Genomic DNA, 20,231 nt, shown 5'->3' with positions numbered 1-20,231 from the left:
TGCTGAATGTAGAGACAAAACGTGCACTGATTTGTGGGGGTGGGTGGATTTACAAGGCCCGGGTCCAGCTGGCTTGTGTCTGGCTGGTATGGAAGCATACAGCACTGTGCTGCGGGATGGCATGCTCTGGAGGGGGAATCATTTGGTTATTCTGAGAAGCAGCTTGGCTCAGAGGACAGAGCCCTGGACTGTATCCAGGGAGACCTGGGTTGTGCTCCTGGCTCTGCCACCGACTTGCTGGGGGACAATCAGCCATTCACGTCCTTGTTCCTTGCCCTCAGTTTCCCCATCTGTAAAATGGGACTTGTGATACTGACTCTTTTGGAAGGAGCTGGCGATCTGCTGATGAGGAGCTCGCGGTTAGCAGCACTGCGGTTTGTAAACTGACTGGACAGGGCCGAAGCATCGCCCCAAGTGACATTGCTATGGGCAGCACTCCTGCCCGCCTGCCACTTGTCAGTCTGGCAGCATTTGGCAGAAAATTCTGGTTGCCGCTTCTAAACCTCGGCCATTTCTCACTCCGCTTCAGCACATGGCTTCCAGGAGAGACCGAGCTCACCTGGAAACATCTCCTTCCCCCACCCAGCAGTAATCCAGGCTCGTTCCTGGCCACCATGTACCTATCCTCATGCCTGGGACAGCGCACCTGCCAGGGCATCACTCCAGGGTCCCCCTCTTCTAGGGTTCTGCCTATGGCCTTAGTCAGTCCTAGCTGCCTCAGAGGAAGGGGTGTGAACCCCAAAGGAGATGGGTGGGATAAGCTGCCCCTCAGGAGGCCTCCACTCTGCCCCCGCCCCATGGCGGTAGGTTGGCTCATGCCAGGAAGCAGATGTGTGTGCGTCTCCCCACAGCATTTTGGTTCTGGGTTCTCTAGAACGCCTCAGGCCGTGCCTGTCACCCACCTGCCTGCAGCTGGCTCGGTTCGTTGTGCTAGCACCGTGTGCGCTGGAGCAGCAGGACGGCAAAGACGAAGGGTTAAGAGTGCGTCCTGGGGCCTGATCCCTGTGGTTGGAGCAGGCTCAGGTGTCTCCGTGAGACCCAGGCCAAAGTTTGGGGCCCAGGCGATTGTGGCACTGCTGCTTGCTGGTGGGGCTGAGCTGCCAGCCCCTGCCCCTAGCTAGCTCCCAGAGCACGGGAAAGGTGGGCACCATGCTTCTGCAACCCCAGTTCCAGAATACTGGCAGGGCCGGGGGCATGGCCTGAGCCAAGGGCACCCCTCAGGGCGGCTGGAGCCACAGCGAGTGGGAAACAGGAGTGGGGGGGGGTCTGGGGACAGAGCATGGGCAGAGCCACACCCAGCTGTTGGGGCCTCGGCCACTGCTGCTCATGGCTCTGTTTCCCCTCAGTCCCGCCGTGGAGGCTGAAAGTAGGCTTATTATGTTTGCAGATGATGCCAAGCTGGGAGGGGTTGCAACTGCTTTGGAGGATAGGGTCAAAATTTAAGATGATCTGGACAAATTGGAGAAATGGTCTGAAGTAAACAGGATGAAGTTTAATAAAGACAAATGCAAAGTGCTCCACTTAGGAATCAGTTTCCCGCTTACAGAATGGGGAGAGACTGTCCAGGAATGACTACTGTAGAAAGGCATCTAGGGGTTATAGAGGACCACAAGCTAAATATGAGTCAACAGTGTGACGCTCTTGCAAAAAAAGCAAACATGATTCTGGGATGCATTAACAGATGTGTTGTGAACAAGACACGAGAAGTCATTCTCCCGCTCTACTCTGTGCTGGTCAGGCCTCAGTTGGAATATTGTGTCCAGTTCTGGGCGCCGCATTTCAAGAAAGATGTGGAGAAATTGGAAAGGGTCCAGAAAAGAGCAACAAGTATGATCAAAGGTCTAGAGAACATGACCTATGAAGAAAGGCTGAAAGAATTGGGCTTGTTTAGTTTGGAAAAAAGAAGATTGAGGGGGGCCACGATAGCGGTTTTCAGGTATCTAAAAGGGTGTCATAAGGAGGAGGGAGAAAACTTGTTTTTCTTGGCCTCTGAGGATAGAAGAAGGAGCAACAGGCTTAAACTTCAACAAGGGAGGTTTAGGTTGGACATTAGGAAGAAGTTCCTAACTGTCAGGGTGGTCAAACACTGGAATAAATTGCTAGGGAGATTGTGGAATCTCCATCTCTGGAGATATTTAAGGACAGGTTAGATAAATGTCTGTCAGGGATGGACTAGACAGTACTTGGTCCTGCCATGAGGGCAGGGGCTGGACTCGATGACCTCTCAAGGTCCCTTCCAGTCCCAGGTTCTATGATTCTAACTCAGTTGTGGCTGTGGGGATGAGATGCTGAGTTGCCCCTAACCCCCATTCAGGTTGCCGCCCTCGCGCCAGCTCTTCCCTCTTTGTTTTCTTCTTCCCTCTCTCTAGGTGGGCAGGTACCGGGGTTCCGTGAAGGAGTTCCCCAACTTCAATGCGAGCCAGGATGCAGAGGCGCTGTACAATGCTATGAAGGGCTTCGGTGCGTATGCCCCCCTGTCACCGCGCCCGGGTTGATGTCCGCTGAGTCTGCGGGGGCCTGGTGCCAGCAGCCTGCTACTGACCTCTGGGCAGGGTGCCTGGGTGTGGGAGCATGCAGGGCCCCTTTGCTGAAGGCAAGGGAGAGTGTTAGGGGGAGACGGCTGTGAAAGCACCCCCTCATCCATGAGTGTTGCACTCTCGGGTGCTGGCAGGGAACACACATGGCATTGCCTCCCTGGGCCGCCACGGCGGAACCGGTAAACAAGGAGACACGGTGCCTGGGTTTTCCAGACACCGCTGCCTGGGCTGGAGGGTGCTGGAATGGCTTCTCACCACCCTCCCGCTAGGGCAGGGGTGGCCAGCCTGCAGCTCTTGAGCTGCATGTGGCTCTTGGGTCAAAGAAATGCAGCTCCTGCTCGGAGCCACGCACCAGACTGCTCACGCACGCGCCCCGGCGCCGGGAGGGAGATGTGCGTGGCTGCGGCAAGTCCCAGGCATTGGGTTAGAGAGGGGGGCTGAGGGGTGCCTGGCTCTGGGGGAGGGGGACTAGGTTAAAGCAGGGGGCTGGGGGGTGCCGTGGCTTGCCTCACTGTGCGGGAGAGGGGAAGCAGCATGTCTGCACTTTATCTGGGGCAGGTAGAAAGGCAGAGAACTTCCCTCTGGGTCTGACCAGGGACAGTCTCTCCCGCCCAAGTGCAGGATCCCTATAAGAGAGCGAAAGAACTGGGGACTCCATGCTACTCCCCCTGCTCTCTCCCTTGCCCCAGTGGGGCCCCACAGACCAGCCAGTCCCTGCCTTTTCCCCAGGCAGACCAGCTCCCTGTCCTACCAACTCCAGCGCAGAGCTGGAATCCTCTTCTGGCCCAGGCAAAGCTGGGCCTTGGCGCAGGGGCACATCTGAGCTGTGGGAGGAGGGTGACTGACCGCCTCTCCCTGCAGGCAGTGACAAGGAGGCCATACTGGACCTGATAACCTCCAGGAACAACAAGCAGAGGATCGAGATCGGCCAGGCCTACAAATCGCTCTACGGAAAGGTAACTCCAGAGAATCAGATGGCGCCAAACCCTGCTCTGCGAGCCGCAGGAGAGGGAGCCTCTGCAGCTTCCGCCAACCCCGATCAGGCAGGGGGTACAGCCCCTGCTCTGTCTGTCTCTGCCACGCTGGCGGTGGCTCCACACAAAACAAAACCATTCCCTTGGGAAAATTCACTGGCTGACTGCAGGGCAGGTGACACTCAGACAGCCTTCCAACACCTGTGGCCAGGGTTCCCTCTAAGCTGAGCGCTTGGGCGGCCACCCAGGAGAGATTCAGGTGCCGCCCAGCTGATTAGCAGAGCGCCCACAGCTGGTAGCGTGCATTTCTGTTGGTGGTGCACATCCTCACATGCACATAACAAAACTTATTCTGCACATGGATGGTAAAAATTAGTGGGAGCCCTGCCTGTGGCTGGCCTGGACTCTCCCAACAGCCCTGCTGAGAAAGTCAGGACCTCCTCTCAAACCTCTACGGTGACTACCTTCGTAAGTCCTTCCTCCGGTGAGCTCATGCCTCCTCCTTTCTCTCTCTCTTCTTGCCCTCTTTTCTGTGCCAATGGCCAGGACCTGATCACAGAGCTGAAGCGGGAGCTGATGGGGAAATTTGAGAGGCTGATTGTGGGTCTGATGCGCCCACTGGCATACTTTGATGCCAAGGAGATTAAAGATGCGCTTCAGGTAAGGGGCAGGAAGGGGCACTCTGACCATCCTAGGGAACAGCCCAGCACGCAATGCTCCCTCTAAGGGCGCGTGTACTTAGTCAGCTCCTCTGTGCAGTTCTCAGAGGCTGTCCTCAGAGTGAGGCCCAGCTGGTGTCAGTGCATGGCATCTCACAGCGCGGTTGCTTTTCCTGCCTGCAGGGCATCGGTACCGATGAGAAGTGCCTGATTGAGATCCTGGCGTCCCGGACCAACCAGCAGATCCACAAGCTGGTGGAAGCCTACAGAGATGGTGAGCCTGGGAAACAGGAGTGTCTCGGCTTCTCTGGGGCTGGCAGTGCAGCCAGGAGGCCAGCAGTCACTACCCTATGGGCAGGGGAGGAGAAAAGTCAAATGGGGCACAGGACATCCACACATCCTCCCCACACTCCTAAGATGGACTCTTCCCGGCAGAACTCCATGCACGCTCATGGTGGCCTAGGACCACGGCCTGACACGAGGCTGGGAGAAGGCCTTGCACTTTCCAAATATTTCTGGGCCTTTGTGTCCAGCTTTCTGGTTGGTGCCAGGCGTCTGGACTTAGAGAGAGCCGATTGCAGATTGGATCCCAGGGAGTCAGCATTGTGTTTATAAATGGCGCGATTAACAGGAGAGTAAAAGGGCTGATGGGTGTTTCCTAAAGTCCAGTGATCTGTTCCAAGCTTGGTGAGCTGCAGAAAGTGACAAGCAGTCCTGGGGCACCTTAGAGCAGAGGTGGAAAAAGTATCCCAAAAGTTACTTTTAGAAGTGCCGCTGCTTTTACTTCTGGGTACATGAGTACAATCAAGATGTGACACGTGCATACTTGTGTGGGTATACTTTTACTCAAGTAGTTTTCTAGACAGACACCGGTGACTTGTACTTAAGCCACCCCTTGTGGCTTGTACACAAGCCACCCCTTCCTCTCCCCGTTAGATGTACTTAAGTAACTTTTGGGTACTTTTTCCCACCTCTGCCTTAGAGACTAACAAATGTATTAGGACATGAGCTTTTGTGGGTAACACCCACATCTTCAGATGAAAAATGGAGAAAGTGATTACCATAAATGATAGAAAGTAACGGAAGATTTTTTTCTACAATTGTTCCAATTGTCAAAGCCAATAATATTTTTCACTGAGAAGAGAACTTGGATTTTTTTAGCCAAAGGAATTGTAATGGATCCAATCTACCTAGATGTCCGTAAGGCGTTTAATACAGTGGCACATGAGAAATTATAAATTAAATTTGGAGAAGATGGGGATTAATATGAGAAGTGAAACATGGGTGAGGAACTGATTGAAGGAGAAACTACCGTGAGTCATACTGGAAGGTGCATGAACTCTCAGGTGAGAGGGCAGTTAATAGTGGAGTTCCTCAGAAATCAGTCCTGGGACCAACCTTATGGTATCACTGACCTTGGCACAGAAGTGGAAGTGTGCTAGTAATATCTGCAGATGACATGAAGTTGGGAGGTATTGTCAGTTTGGTGAAGGATCGGAAGATCGTACAAGAGCTGGATGGCCTTATCAACTGGCAGAACGGAAATCGGAGGATATTTAATTGTGCAGATAGGGAGAGGAAGAGAGGAGTTGTGGAGTGCAAAGTGCCGGTTTCCCCAAGTCAGATGGGACACACTTGTGGTTTTTCGCTTCTCCTGTAGCCTGGGGTCACTGGTAGCTTTAAAACAGCATACATGGTGAACTTTCTGTCACCTGAAGTCTTTAAACCATGTTTTCAGGACATCTTTAACTCAGCCAGAGTCTTGTAACTGAGCAGTGGCTGTGTTAGTCTGTGCTCCAGCAAAACAAAACAGCAGAAATGTAGCACTTTAAAGATGAACAAAATGATTTATTCAGTCATGAGCTTTCGTGGGACAGACCCACTTCTTCAGCTCAATTTCATTTCCAATACAACAAGAAGTCTTGTGGCACCTTATAGGCTAACAGATACTTTGGAGCATAAGCTTTTGTGGGCAAAGACCTGCTTCATCAGATGCATGAGTCATACCACCCCCCCACTCATGCATCTGATGAAGCAGGTCTTTGCCCATGAAAGCTTATGCTCCAAAATGTGTTAGTCTATAAGGTGCCACAAGACTTCTTGTTGTTCTCAAAGCTACAGACTAACATGGCTACCTCTCTGATACTTATTTCCAATACAGACTGACATTTGTAAGTACAGAGGGCCAAAAAAAATTGCAATAAAAACTGAAAAATCAAATAGGATTGAAGGAAGGGGGTGGGGGGTGCTAATTGTCCTGTCTGAGATAATTACGAGCATCAAAGGAAGGGAAGCAGTCCTTGTAATGCATGAGGTAATTGATGTCTCTGTTCATACCACGTGTTAATGTGTCAAATTTGAATATGAACTCTAACTCACAAATTTCTCCCTCTAATCCATTACTAAATTCTTTTTCTTCCAGGACACAAATTCACGGGTCTTTAACAGAATGGACCACTCTATTGTTCACTGACTGGCTTATGTGTATTGAGTTTGTTGATGTCTGCTCTGTGTCCATTTGTTCTTTGGCGAAGGTTTTGCCCCATCTGTCCAATGTACGTAGTGTCAGGGCATTGTTGGCACACAATGGCATATATGATGTTGCTAGAAGTGCATGAGAATGTGCCTTTGATCTTGTAACTAACTTGGTTAGGCCCAGTGATGGTATCCCCAGAATAAACGTGCGGACAAAGGTGGCAGCGGAGTTTGTTGCAAGGAAGAGTTCCAGGATTAGTATTACTGTGGTGTAGGCTGGGATTGCTGGTGAGAATCTTTCTCAGGTTAGGAAGTTGTCTGCAGGAACAGACAGGCCTGTCACCTAGAGCCTTCTGGAGTGTAGCATCGCGATCCAGAATAGGTTGTAGATTTGGTTTGAGTTGGGGGCTATGGGTGATGACAAGTGGTGATCTGTTCTTGCCTCTGAGTCTCTGACAGGAGTGGTTGTGAGGGGGAGGTTCTGTGGGCAACAACGTGCAGCGGGTCCGACTGATGATCCGACTTAGTGGTCTTGCCCACGAGAGCTCATTACCTAATAGATAAATGCATTTTCCCTGACAGTGCTACAGGACTGCTTGTTCCTTCGGACTTCAGTAAGAGCAGCTGAGTAATAATACATGATGATATTAAACCCCATTGGCTAGACTGGAGCTGCCCCCACATATAGAATTCACACTGCCTATGATGAGGGGCTGTGCCGGAGGGGGAGTTCTTGGCAGGGGCAGTTGCCTCTGACGTGGATGTGGCTTGTTTGGGGCTGGCTGTGAAAGGTGGTGCAGCTTTGCTCGCCTGTGCATGCAGGATGGCGTGCTGCCAGCCCAGTGCCACCACCACCCCTTGAGCCTGGGGAGGGGCGCAGGGAGCCAGGGAAGCTCCATTGTGTTGGGCTCCAGCCTAACTTGAACCCAGAACTGAAGAGCTTCCCCTTTCCCTTTCCTCCCCAGCCTACGAGCGGGACCTGGAGGCAGACGTCCTGGGGGACACCTCCGGCCACTTCAGGAAGATGCTCGTTGTTTTGCTTCAGGTATGCTGTGGGCATGGAGTGAACTGGCAGGTGGGGGAGGCTGGTCCCCTCCCCATTCCACCATTCCCTTCTGCTGGAGGCCCCATCCTTCCCTCGCTGGAGTCCAGAGCCCTGACCCCGTGCTGCTGGTCCCTGCCTCAGGATAGTGCCACCCTCCCTCCCCAGCTCCAAAGTGGGCACCAGGGCAGTGCTCCCAAGCCAGCCGCAGAGCACCGAGTGGGCAGGATGGCAACAGCACCCCCACCCAGGAGCCCAATGTGGGTAGCCCCATCACAGCTCCCCAGCCCCAGAGTGAGCGCCCCCCTCTGGAGCACCAGGTGAGGCCCTAGCCCGAGCCTCCCCAAATCCTCAGGCCACCCAACTCCAGCCCATCCCAAGCCTGCCTGCTGGGCCATGAAAGAGCAGAAATTCACCTCCGGGCATGCTGGGAGCCACGCCTGGGGAGGGTCTCACTGTTTGGGGAGGCTCAGCCACCCCTTGCCTACAATACCCATCACCCACAGGTATGTGGATCTGCCTGCGCCTCCCCATTCATTCTGTCTTGGCTGCCCTCCATGGGCAGTGGGTGTACGAGGCAAGGGGAGGCAACGTCTTCCCTGGGTCTTAGCACTCAGCACCTGCTCTCTTCCTATCCCTATTCTGACAGCTCCTGGAGGCTCCTGAAACAGGTGGCTGCATTGCAGACAGGTGGCTCTTCCCCCAGGGTGATAACTTAAAAGTGAAAAGCCTTTTAGCTTGCCAGATCTATTAGCATAACATTGAACCTGAGAAAGATCCGGGATGTAGCAATTAAAACCATTTAGCAGGCATGTGCCAAACTTGAATCTACTGAAACAAACAGTTGTGCATCATCAAAACTTTTCTGTTAGTCTATAAGGTGCCACAGGACCCTTTGTTGCTGTTACAGATCCAGACTAACACGGCTACCCCTCCAATACTTGTGCATCATGATGTCTACAGGATCTTAGCTTAAAATTTGCTTTAAATATTTCCTTAGTTTGTGGCTGAATCGTATAAAATCCCATCTCTAAAACCCTTGCATAGATACTTAGATGCATGATCTGAGTATTCAGCATTAGTCTTAAATGCCTGGATCTTCAGACACAGGCTTTTTTACCAAATTTTTCAAAAGACCACCCTTACATAAAAACACAGTACAAACACTTGCTTCCAAAATCCTCCTGTCCTTTCTAGCCATCCCTCCTCTTGTTCCCCGCACTTTCCCTTTGAAGAGAACAACATTCCTTTCCTTACAGATAGCTGGGCAAATGAGTTTCCCTTTTATTTCTGACTATTTGATGGGCTAGTTTTAAGAGCGCCTGCCACTAAAATCAGTCCTTTGTCATGCCTGAGATCTTTGGAAACATACGCATAGCTCAGTGGTTTGAACAGTGGCCTGCTAAACTCAGGGTTGTGAGCCCAATCCTTGAGGGGGCCGTGGAGGGATCTGGGGCAAAGAGATTTAGGGGGAAAAAAAATCCTGTGAAGGATGGTGAATAGGTCCTGCTCTCAGTGCAGGGGTCTGGATTTGAGGACCTCTTAAGGTCCCTTCCAGCTCCAGGAGATGGGCATATTTAAACTTACAGTGAAATTTTATAAACTTCTGTTGTTATGAAAATCACACAAAATAAATTTTTGTTCCCTTTAGCTAAAAGCAATGAACTTTGCTATGAACGCACTAAACAGCTCTGACTGATTAGTTTCAAACAATGGCTTTGTTTCAGGAAGTTTAAATATGCAGTAATCTAGAACAATTACTTTAAGAAGGTTTAAGGGTTTATTTAAAATGTAAAATCAGCTTAGAAATATTGATGAAGGAAATGTGAAACAGAGAAGGGCTGCACCATGTACTCCATAATATTTAATGTTGTATTCAGCAGGACAAGTGACTTGCCCTCATTACAGAGGTTTTTTGCCCAGAACTTTCTGACAAACTTCAGGTTATATTGCAAAACCTGTGACTGATATTTTTGTTCCCAAATTTGGTGCTTTTAATTAAGTGCCTTCTGTATGTCCCAGCATCACAGCCTGGCCTGCAGCGGAAAATGTTTTCTTTGGAAAGAAATGTTAGAAGAGTGCCGTTTTGCTGGAGTGGGTGAGCAGAGAGAAGAGGGGGACAGTGGGGAGGGGGCGTGGTCTAGAAGGAGCAGGTTTGGAGGATGGATAAGGTCACAGGCTGGGGAGCTTGCCTCCCCATGCAGCAGCTGCCCCGACTGCAGCACCGGCCTCTTGTCTCTGCTGCAGGGCACCCGGGAGGAGGACGATGTTGTGAGCGAGGACCTGGTGGAGCAAGATGCCAAGGTAGGTGTAGCTGAATGGGGACTGGCTCCCTGGCACAGCCGGTGACTGAGAGGAAGAATGTCAGGCCAGATGAATCAGGGCCAAAGACTGAGCTTTTTCAGAGCCCTGGCTGGATCTCCATCTGGCTCAAATTGGAGGAAAGCTGATTTACACCAGCAGAGAATCTAGCCCCTGGGACTTCGGTTTTAGACATGCTTTTTGCAGTTCATTCATTGCTCTGCTGTGTGGCTGCGCTAATGGAGGGCACCCCAGGCCCCGGCTGCGGGCACCCCACAGTGGGAAAGTTTGGTACCAACTTCTGCGGCTCAGGCCTGTGTTTGTCTCGCAGTATTTAAGAAGTCGCATGCACAAGAGCCACCCACTGGGCCTTTGTAACTGAGCAGAAGGCTGCCAGGTCTCCAGCAACAACAGGCTGGGGAAGCTAATTAACTGAGCCCCCACACCCCCTGCGACCGGCCACAGGATCATGAAGGCATTTCAGTGGTTTATGCACACGTACACAGAGCTGCTGTGCTTGTCTGCTCTGCAGAGCCTGCCCCCGCCACTTCCAGCCACCTGCTCTTGCTGCGGTTGTAACTTGTTTTATTCACCCCGCCCCACACACATACACAATGCTGTGGCTGTAGCTTGTTTTATTCACAGACACTGCATCCTGTCATAACTGGTTTTACACACACACACACACACACAGAGAAGCCTTTACTTCCAGCCTTGTGATCCCACGGGGTGAAAGTAAGTGTGTGTCTTCGCTACCCAGAAGATCAACTCAGTCAGGGTCAATATTCCGGGGTTCAATTTCACGCGCCTAGTGGGGACACGCAAAATCAAACTATTGACGGTCAGCCCCCATACTCCTTGATCTCCCGTCGACCTCCCTCAGGGAGGATGGCCAGGTAAGTCGACTGTAGGTGAGTCAGTTCTAGCTACACAGTTGCCGTACTGGAATTGCCCAGCTACTGTCGACTTTAAGGTCTAGCATACACCTGGCCTAACTTACAGTTTCTCACAGGTGCTGTCCTATTGCAACCCAGATCCCTGCCAGTTCCTTAAATAGCTCCCTGCTGGCTTTTGCCGCAGCTCAGCCAGCTCTGCCGGAGTTGCACACCAGTGTGCATCCGCTTTCACCCCGATTGTAAGTGATTTTTATGCGCACACCCTGCCCCCAGCTTCTCCTTCCAGCCCTGTGATCTTGTGGGGCTATAACTGTTTTTCTGGCACTGAGTGGACACTGAGTCAGAGCTAGTGGAGGGGAAGGAAGACAAGACAGGTCAGATTTTTGAATTGACAACGGCCCTATAGAGAAGAAGTCAGTTAAACAAAGGATCCAGCTGAAATATTCCATGCACCTGAGTGACATCTGGGAGGAGCGTTGCCTTTTGTCAGCAGTGACATGAGAGTTTGGAGCTGGCACTGAAGGTTTGCTGGTATTTTAGCACCCTCTGACTGCGCTTTTGCTGCTATTTTCACCTTTGCACCAGGACCTTTTGGAAGCCGGTGAGTTGAAATGGGGCACAGACGAGGCCCAATTCATCTACATTCTGGGAAACCGAAGCAAACAGCATCTCCGCCTGGGTGAGCCACTTGTGGAGGGATCTTGGCTGAACCACAATGCCCCTCCCTTCTGACAAAGCAGCTGGCAGCATTGGCTGTAAGGGGCCAGTCTGGACTCCTGCCATCTGGTGGTCATGATGGGAAAGACAAGGAGCAGCTTTCCATGCCATCTAATGAATTTTGACGGGGGGAGACCCCAGTGTCCACCACCCCTGGTAAAATCTTTTGGGCTGTTGCTGGGATATCGCTGATTGCCGAAGGACCCTGCTCTCGGGATCGGCTCTCAGGCCTCGGGGCTGCAGTCACTGGGTCACCCCGAGAGATTTTGTGTCTGTAGGGCTGCTTCGTCACTTTCCTCCTTGTCAGTGGCGCCTACGCCGATTAAAAGCCGTCCGCGAGGCGGCTGCTGGGCAGCTGCCCTAAAAGCAGCCGTGCTCGGAAAGCGTTAGGCAGCCATTGGATGGCTGGCTTCGTGCTGTAGTGCCCGAATGACTCTCAGCCTGGCTACTGCGCAAAGGGCTGCCGTGTGCCTGTCTGGCTCATGGGCGAGTGTGTGCTACAGGCAGTAGTGCTGGGACAGCTTGTACTGTGGGGGGGTGCTCAGAGCCATTGTATCACACTGTAGACCAGCAGTGGGCAGCCTGCGGCCCAGGGGTCACGTGCAGCCACTAGGGCTCCACCTGCTGCCTGCAGACCCCTGACTGTCCCCCCCATATGTCTCTCATGCAGGGGGGCACCAGAGCCTCACACTTCGTACGTCTCCACCTCCCTCCCAGCACTTTTGGAGGAGCCCTGAGATACATGCTCTGTCCCCCCTCCCTCCCAGAGCTGGGACCGCTGTAGCCAGCTGGTTGGCAGCTCTCCGGCTCTGGGAGGGTCGGGGAGGAGTACAGGTGGCGCATGAATCAGGGAATTCGTGGTGGTTCGGAAGTGCTGGGCAGGTGGGGGAGGAGCAGGTAAGTGCTGGCCCCAGTGTCCCAATGCACGAGGGGTAGGCGGGGGCACTGCCAGGCCACAAGTGAAGCCTCAGTGGGCTGCGAGCTGCCTTAGCCCACTGTGGTGAAGGAGGGTCTCGCCTGCAGCCTACCCTCTATTCAGGGTTGCCCATCCCAGCAGTAAAAGCCTGCATATGATGGAAGCCGCTCCAAGCCCAGGGGTGTTGGTTACAGGGACCTTCTCTACCAGTACACACAGGCGAGGAGTTATTATAGCCCCACGCAGTAGGCGTTTGGGGGTTTTAACTCAAGCTGTAGGGGCCCCTTCTTTTCGTTCTGAAGTTTCCCAGGTCAATCCCCAGCGTGTCAGCTGAAGATTTAGGGAGGCTGACGCTCTCTGCCTCCCTCCCAGTACCCACTGGGGGAGCACTGCAGTGACAGCTGCAACCCTGGCGTAGGCGGTGACCAGAAAACACAACAGACTAGTTCCTCCCACTGTCCCGTGCGGCCCTGGGCAGGGTTACTGAGGACAGCCAGAGGCTCTGCTGCCTCTGCCAGCTAAACACATGCAAGGCAATAATCCCTACCGCTGGGGGTCCCCAGCACACAGAGCAGTGTCCGCTCACTCATAGAGAGCCTGGCCTCTGTTCCCCCCGACGCTGGTGTGTGACGGGACCTCTCTCCTGTTTTCACCCCGCAGTTTTCGATGAGTATATGAAGATTTCCGGGAAACCCATTGAGCAGAGCATCCACGGCGAGCTGTCCGGGGACTTTGAGCAGCTGATGCTGGCTGTGGGTGAGCTGGTGCTGTCTGGTGGAGGCGCTGGAGCCAAAGGGGTCAAATGTGGGCGCTGAAAGTGAAAGGCCCATCTCGATGTTTAGACTGCAAAGCACACTCAAGTCCATGGCAGAATTCCCATCGGTCTCAATGGGCTTTGGATTTGTTGCCAGGTGCTCAGCTGTAGGCCCCCAAATTTGAAAAGTTGAAGCTGAGCCCTGTGAAAAAACACCTTGCGGTTCCCCCCCCCTCCCAAACGTATGCAAATGAATGTAGGACTTGCCCTACCGCATGAGGTTGGGGCTGTTTAGTCTGCTGTCCTAGTGGCAAAGGAGATTGGGAGGGGCAGTCATTTGTGCTAAAATGTGTAATGTCCAGGATTCAGCACCATTCAGCCGAATGGGCAGCGAATGGCTGGAGAGCCTTGGACAGCAGAAAGCTGCCCATGATGAATGGCAAGGTGGACTCTTGGAAATAGATGCAAATTCTTGCTGTGTCATAGGAGCAAACCTTGTGTGTGTGTAAATGCTGGGCCGATTCCTGCAATCTTTCAGTCCGTACCCTGGTTACTGCAGCGAGCAAGGGCGCAGGAGGAGATGGGAGGGCCCCACGTCTGCTGGAGTTACTGCTTGGAAAGTAGAGCTCCGTGATGACCAGCGTTAGAAAGACCCTTGCTGGCAATTACATCTCAGCAGCATCTGCGATGTCACACTGCTTTCCCTGGACCTAGATTAGCTGACAGCTGAGACAGTGCAAGACTATAACTCATTCTGGCTCTTTAGTGGTAACCAATGCCCTGCAAGCAGGTTACAATGCGCCTTAGAGGGAGACCTCAACCATACAGGGGGGTTACAATGCGCCTTAGAGGGAGACCACCACCATACAGGCGGGTTACAATACACCTTTAAAGGGAGACCACCACCACACAGGCGGGTTACAATGCGCCTTAGAGGGAGACCACCGCCATACAGGCGGGTTACAATGCACCTTAGAGGCAGACCACCGCCATACAGGCGGGTTACAATGCGCCTTAGAGGCAGACCACCGCCATACAGGCAGGTTACAATGCGCCTTAGAGGCAGACCACCGCCATACAGGCGGGTTACAATACACCTTTAAAGGGAGACCACCACCATACAGGCGGGTTACAATGCGCCTTAGAGGCAGACCACCACCATACAGGTGGGTTACAATGCGCCTTAGAGGCAGACCACCGCCATACAGGCGGGTTACAATGCGCCTTAGAGGGAGACCACCGCCATACAGGCGGGTTACAATGCGCCTTAGAGGCAGACCACCGCCATACAGGCGGGTTACAATACACCTTTAAAGGGAGACCACCACCATACAGGCGGGTTACAATGCGCCTTAGAGGGAGACCACCGCCATACAGGTGGGTTACAATGCGCTTTAGTGGGAGCCCCTGGAGCTGAGCTGAGCCAGAAGGTACAGGGAGAGTGACTAAGGTCCGGAAGGCTGGAGGTGCAGGTTAGGATGCAGCATCTAATGTGGACTGGGAGGTGAAGGAGGAAAGACCAGGAGCCTGGAGGATTTGAGGGGGTCACTCATGCCCTGAGCTGGGAAACTGGTTTGAAGGGCTGAGGAAGCCGCTGAGCTCCGCTGGCCAGTGGGGAGCTCTGTCTGATGGGGTCCCTGGGCTCTGCTGGTGACTCTTCTTGGTTGTTCATTTGCGGTGTTTCTCTGGCAGTGAAGTGCACCCGCAGCACCCCCGAGTACTTCGCGGAAAGGCTCTACAAGGCCATGAAGGTGAGTGGGGCAGACGTCAGGGAATCCCTCCAGGAAGGCACAAGCCCAGTCTCCTTTAGTCCGGGAGAGGCGCAGGGCGTCTCTTCTGGGCCCAGGCCTGGCACTGTTCAAACTCTGAGGCAGGCACAGGGAGAGTTCCACCCAACAGGGGGTGGAGGAGAATCCCGTGTGGGGAATCCCGGGGCAGATGCACTTTCCATGGAAAAGTGAGTCCAGGCTAACGTCATCACACAAGGCTCTGTGCTGGGTGCTCTCCTCGGAAGCAGGAGGTGATCACGCGGCTGCAGCTCCAGCAGCTTTAACCATCAAGGGCTTGTGGACTAGCAGTGTGGCAGCGGGCCCTGGGGATATTGCCTGGCTGCCACTTGGGCGGGTTAGCCAGATGCTAGGAGCCCGGCTGGGTGACTTGTGCAGAGAACCCACCCTACAGAGCTTCCCCTGTTTCTTGGCCGGTGAATTGTCTGGCAACAAGCTGTGACTTGGTGGTGTAGGTGTGGTTAATCTGTGGCCTGGGGCCTCCCTCCTCCCCCATTCCAGGGCCTGGGAACCAAGGACAACACACTGATCCGCATCATGGTATCCCGCAGCGAGATCGACATGCTGGACGTCCGGGAAGTGTTCAGGACCAAGTATGAGAAGTCCCTGCACAGCATGATCAAGGTGAGTGGAGAATACCCAGCAATTCAGCCTCACTTCCATGCCCACGTAGGTAAAGGAGACAAGTAGAGCTGGGGAGTCCCAGCCCCTCCCATGTAACCGCTAATCGTTTCCATCCATGTGCGGAATAAACTCTGTTGTGTGCACTGAGACGTGCAGATGGGCGCCGCCAGAAGAAACACAACCCTGGCTGTAGGCACTCTGCTAATCAGCGGCAGCACTGGACTCTCTCCTGGGCAGCCACCCAAGCACCCGGCCCACAGGGTTCCTCTCCCACCTTTTGACAGGGCAGGGAGGGGCACACGGACCTGTCAGCAGGCCATTGCGTAGCTGCAGGGGCGACTGAGGAAGGAGAGGCGGCCGGGAGGGTGCAGCCATCTGACTCCCTCCAGCCCAGGGAAGGGTCAGGACAGGCCCTGCCTCACACCTGCTCTGCCCCTGCCCTGAGGGACGCAGCCCAAAGGCCTGGCAGGGCTTGGAGGGTGGCACTGGCAGCGGGGGGGCCGCCCCCCTCACCGGCAGCAGTGGGGGGAAGCGGAGCAACAAAGCCCCTGCACGCTCTGCACCCCAGACATATCGCTCCACTCCCTGGCGGTGAGGGCGGAGGATGGTCCCACCCCACCCCAAGCAAGGCAGCCTGGAGAGCAGATCAAGCTGGGGCTGCATTGCGCCATTTCCCTGCCGCTGCTGGGCAATTCAGGGGAGGGGGTCTCTGCTGTGGGCCCCAGGCCCCACACCCTGGTTCCCCAGCACGCCCGGGGACTCAGGCCCCGCTGGCTGCTGGCCGGCCCCCGGACCCTCCTGCATGTGTCTCCTCACCCCCTGCCAGGCATCGCCCTTGGTGGCTGTGGGGATTGCATTTTGCTTTGTGAAAAGCTCTTCCCCCACTTCTGAGGCGCAGATCTCCTCGATCCCCACCCAGCGCTGGGGCAGCCCCCGGGAGGGATTGTCCGATTCTCCCTGGAGTTGCCCAAAGCCTTCCCGCCTGGGTCAGGACACCCAGGTGAGCTCAGGGGTTCCCCCGCCCAGGGCTGGGTATCTTACCACCCAGCCAAGCCCAATGGGCCTTGTTACTGGGGCTCCTTTGGAGGTGCTCCCCGAAAGCCCCTCCCGCTCACGAGCTATGGGGTGAGCCCCAGCATCCTGCCCTGCTTGAGCTTGACACGACGCTCCTGCCTGCGGCTGGAGGCCCCCTCAAGGTCTGTCACCACCCACGTGCGGCTCTAGCGTCTCCCTCTGCTGCTTGCATTGCAGGACGACACGTCGGGCGAGTACAAGAAGGCCCTGCTGAAGCTGTGCGGAGGAGATGATGAGTGAGTGCGCCCGCCGTGCCCACCAGCTGCTCCGGGGGCCTGTGGAGAGGGCCAGGCCCAAGGCTCTTGAGCGCCGTCTGGGGCCCACTGGAGGCTTCCCACTGCGGTCCAGGGACAGCCACCCCGCCCTGGCCTGGGGCCAAAGTGGAGCGTCCACGTCTTGGGCCAGATCCTCCATCACTGACACAGGAAAGGGTTGGCCATTGTGTTCAGCGGGAGCAGGAGCAGGCCCCGTCGTCAGCAGCAGCCCAGACAGAGGGGTCCCCCCAGTTCCATCTCCCTCCCACGTCCCCTCCCTCATCATTGCCTCTGGAGACCCCTCGCAAGCGGCGCTGCTGGGGGCAGCCCCTACCTGAGGTGTAGCTGCGGGGAGCTGCCCAGCCCGTGGGACTGGGGGAGCTGCCAAAGCGATACCGCCCCAGCCTGTAGCCCCAGCTCCACCTCTGCAGCTGAGTTGCTCTCACCGGGGTGCCCTGCCAGCGCCAAACAGCCTCGCTTCGTAGCAGCTGCCCCCGAGTGCAGCTGGGAGGACTCAGCTCCACCTCTACCTTGCAGGGGACAGGGCCAAGGCCAGTCCTGTGCAAGCCCCAGCACCATCTGATGAGAAACCGACCTGGTTCCCAGCCCTGCAGTCCTCTCCCATAGCAGCCTGATGCTGCAAGCTGGAGGAAGGCCGGGATGTTATAGGAGAGAGCCGCAGATGCAGGATATGGACTGGGCAGTGGCACCCTGCTGCGGGCAAGGGTGGAGAAGAGCCCCCTGGGTGGTGGGTGCCAGGATCAGAGAAATCTCCCTGCCCTGTTCCCACCCACCACACACACAGGTTATGGAGCAGCAGGGAAGCAGGTGAACAGCCGATGCAGCGTCAGCTCAGTGAGCCACAGCGCCCCAAGTCATGCAGTGCTAGCGTGAAACACACCTTCATCCCCCAGGCTCAGTGCACCCAGCTCCCGGTCTGGTGATCCTGGCAACGTGCAGACGCCCCTCTGCTGTCTCAGCAGCTCTGGGTCGTGTTAAGAATCAGGCTGTGGGGAGAGGCGCCGTAGGTGTAGGGTTGGACGCTGGATGATTTATCCTGAGGGGCGTCTAGGGACCGGATTAGCATGGTGGCAGATTTGCTACCCAGGTGTTAGGAACTGAATTGCAGTGTTGGCTGACGTAGCGTGGGGGTGTCAGAGGTCGGCTGAGGGGTGGGCTGGCATGGCGTGGCGTGGGGGTGGCAGAGGTTGGCAGACAGGGCAGGCTGGTGTGGCATGGGGGTGACAGAGGTCGGCTGGGGGGTGGGCTGGTGTGGAGTGGGGGTGTCAGAGGTCGGCAGACAGGGCAGGCTGATGTGGCATGGGAGTGACAAAGGTCGGCCAGGGGTGGGCTGGCGTGGCATGGGGGTGTGAGAAGTTGGCAGACAGGGCAGGGTGGCGTGGCATGGGGGTGTCAGAGGTCAGCTGGGGGGTGGGCTGACGTGGCGTGGGGGTGACAGAGGTTGGCCGGGGGTGGGCTCGCATAGCGTGGGGGTTGCAGAGTTTGGCTGGGGGTGGGCTGTCATGGCGTGGGGGTGGCAGAGGTCAGCAGACAGGGCAGGCTGGTGTGGCATGGGGGTGACAGAGGTCAGCCAGGGGTGGGCTGGCATGGCGTGGGGGTGGCAGAGATCAGCAGACAGGGCAGGCTGGTGTGGTGTGGGGGCATTAGAGGTCGGCTGGGGCGTGGGCTGGCGTGGTGTGGGGGCATTAGAGGTCGGCTGGGGCGTGGGCTGGCGTGGTGTGGGGGCATTAGAGGTCAGCCGGGGCGTGGGCTGGCGTGGTGTGGGGGCATTAGAGGTCAGCCGGGGCGTGGGCTGGCGTGGTGTGGGGGCATTAGAGGTCAGCCGGGGCGTGGGCTGGCGTGGTGTGGGGGCATTAGAGGTCAGCCGGGGCGTGGGCTGGCGTGGTGTGGGGGCATTAGAGGTCAGCCGGGGCGTGGGCTGGCGTGGTGTGGGGGCATTAGAGGTCAGCCGGGGCGTGGGCTGGCGTGGTGTGGGGGCATTAGAGGTCAGCCGGGGCGTGGGCTGGCGTGGTGTGGGGGCATTAGAGGTCAGCCGGGGCGTGGGCTGATGTGGCGTGGAATGATTCTGGATCTGGGCCATGTTGCTGGCTGATCTGTCCTGCGTCAGTGAGTTCCCTGGTTGCTCATTGTCCTTCTGTCCTGTCCCCTCCCATTGCAGTGCCGCAGGTGAGTTCTTCCCCGAAGCTGCGCAGGTGGCCTATCGGATGTGGGAGCTTAGTGCAGTGGCTAAAGTGGAGGTCAGAACCCGCTCCAATCCCCGCCTCTCTGCTCCCTGCTGGCTTGGAAATCACAGCTTCCCCCCTCTATGCACTGGCACCTTCCAACTGCCTGCTGCCCTAGCCAATCAGGCCTCTTTACCGCACATATTAACAGTGGCTTCCTTTGAGGTTTTGATTTCTGCTCTGATCTTGAGTGATGGGTCAGTGTGAATTAACCCCTGAGGTGCTGGATGCTCTCCTATGCCCAGGCACAGTGCATATGTCTACTAACATGTTGCTAACCCTGAAATGCAGGACAGGTGGTTCCTGCGGGGTGCTGGTGCTGCCCAGTGCCACGTCAGCACAGCTCACTCTGCAATCTGGAGGCTGGAGGCCGGCTTCAGTGCCACGTGGAAATCCCAGGCATAGGCAGCTGCGTGTCCTTGCACTGCACGTTAATGGGGCTGCACTGATGAGGCGTCTCTGGGGGCTGGAGGGGTGGGTAGATGTGCCTTCATGCCCCTGAGGAATGGCTGGGTGGCAGATCTAGAACCTTTCCCAGATTGCGGACAGCCGAGTTAGTCTGTATTCTATAGAAACAAGCCAGCCGTCCTGAAGCACTTTGAAGACTAACAAAATAATTTATTAGGTGATGAGCTTTCTGAAGCAGTGGGTCCATCCCACGGAAGCTCATCACCTAATAAATTATTTTGCTAGTCTTTCCCTGATTGATCTGCTTGGCTGGGAGCTGTGTCCCCAACACAGAGACTGCCAAAGGAGCCCTGCAGGACCGTTGTTGCCTGGCTGTGTATTAGGTCAGGAACGGTGCTGGGTTGTTTGGCAAGGGCCTTCCCTGCCCAGCCAGGCTCTGGAGAGGCATGCATAGCGCCCTTCCCTTTGGTGGGAGCTGCGTGATGATACCCGGGGGCTGAATTTGGTCTAGCACGTCAGGGGAGAGAGTTTCATCCCTTTGTCTTGCTGACTCCTACTCCTCAGCTCTGT

The 20,231-nt window shown here is 55.4% G+C and overlaps 1 protein-coding gene across 4 annotated transcripts in view; it reads left to right on the top strand.

Annotated features, from left to right (window-relative positions):
* Positions 1–20,231, top strand: part of ANXA6 (annexin A6) — a 67,685-nt gene that overhangs the window by 21,111 nt on the left and 26,343 nt on the right. For 2 of the 4 annotated variants that reach the window (XM_075010169.1, XM_075010171.1), the window contains 12 exons: positions 2,370–2,460; positions 3,399–3,493; positions 4,058–4,171; positions 4,354–4,444; positions 7,611–7,690; positions 9,935–9,991; positions 11,470–11,563; positions 13,178–13,273; positions 14,964–15,022; positions 15,560–15,682; positions 16,934–16,992; positions 19,190–19,268. In XM_075010169.1, coding sequence (XP_074866270.1) covers positions 2,370–2,460; positions 3,399–3,493; positions 4,058–4,171; positions 4,354–4,444; positions 7,611–7,690; positions 9,935–9,991; positions 11,470–11,563; positions 13,178–13,273; positions 14,964–15,022; positions 15,560–15,682; positions 16,934–16,992; positions 19,190–19,268 — 1,038 coding nt within the window. Of the gene's footprint in view, positions 1–1,716; positions 1,828–2,369; positions 2,461–3,398; positions 3,494–4,057; positions 4,172–4,353; positions 4,445–7,610; positions 7,691–9,934; positions 9,992–11,469; positions 11,564–13,177; positions 13,274–14,963; positions 15,023–15,559; positions 15,683–16,933; positions 16,993–19,189; positions 19,269–20,231 lie in introns of those variants that run through there. The other 2 variants (XM_075010168.1, XM_075010167.1) reach the window with 2 other exon arrangements.

Source organism: Carettochelys insculpta, chromosome 15 (genome assembly GCF_033958435.1).
Source record: "Carettochelys insculpta isolate YL-2023 chromosome 15, ASM3395843v1, whole genome shotgun sequence".
Classification (NCBI taxonomy): domain Eukaryota; kingdom Metazoa; phylum Chordata; order Testudines; family Carettochelyidae; genus Carettochelys; species Carettochelys insculpta.
This window is presented reverse-complemented; position numbering and strand designations above follow the sequence as displayed.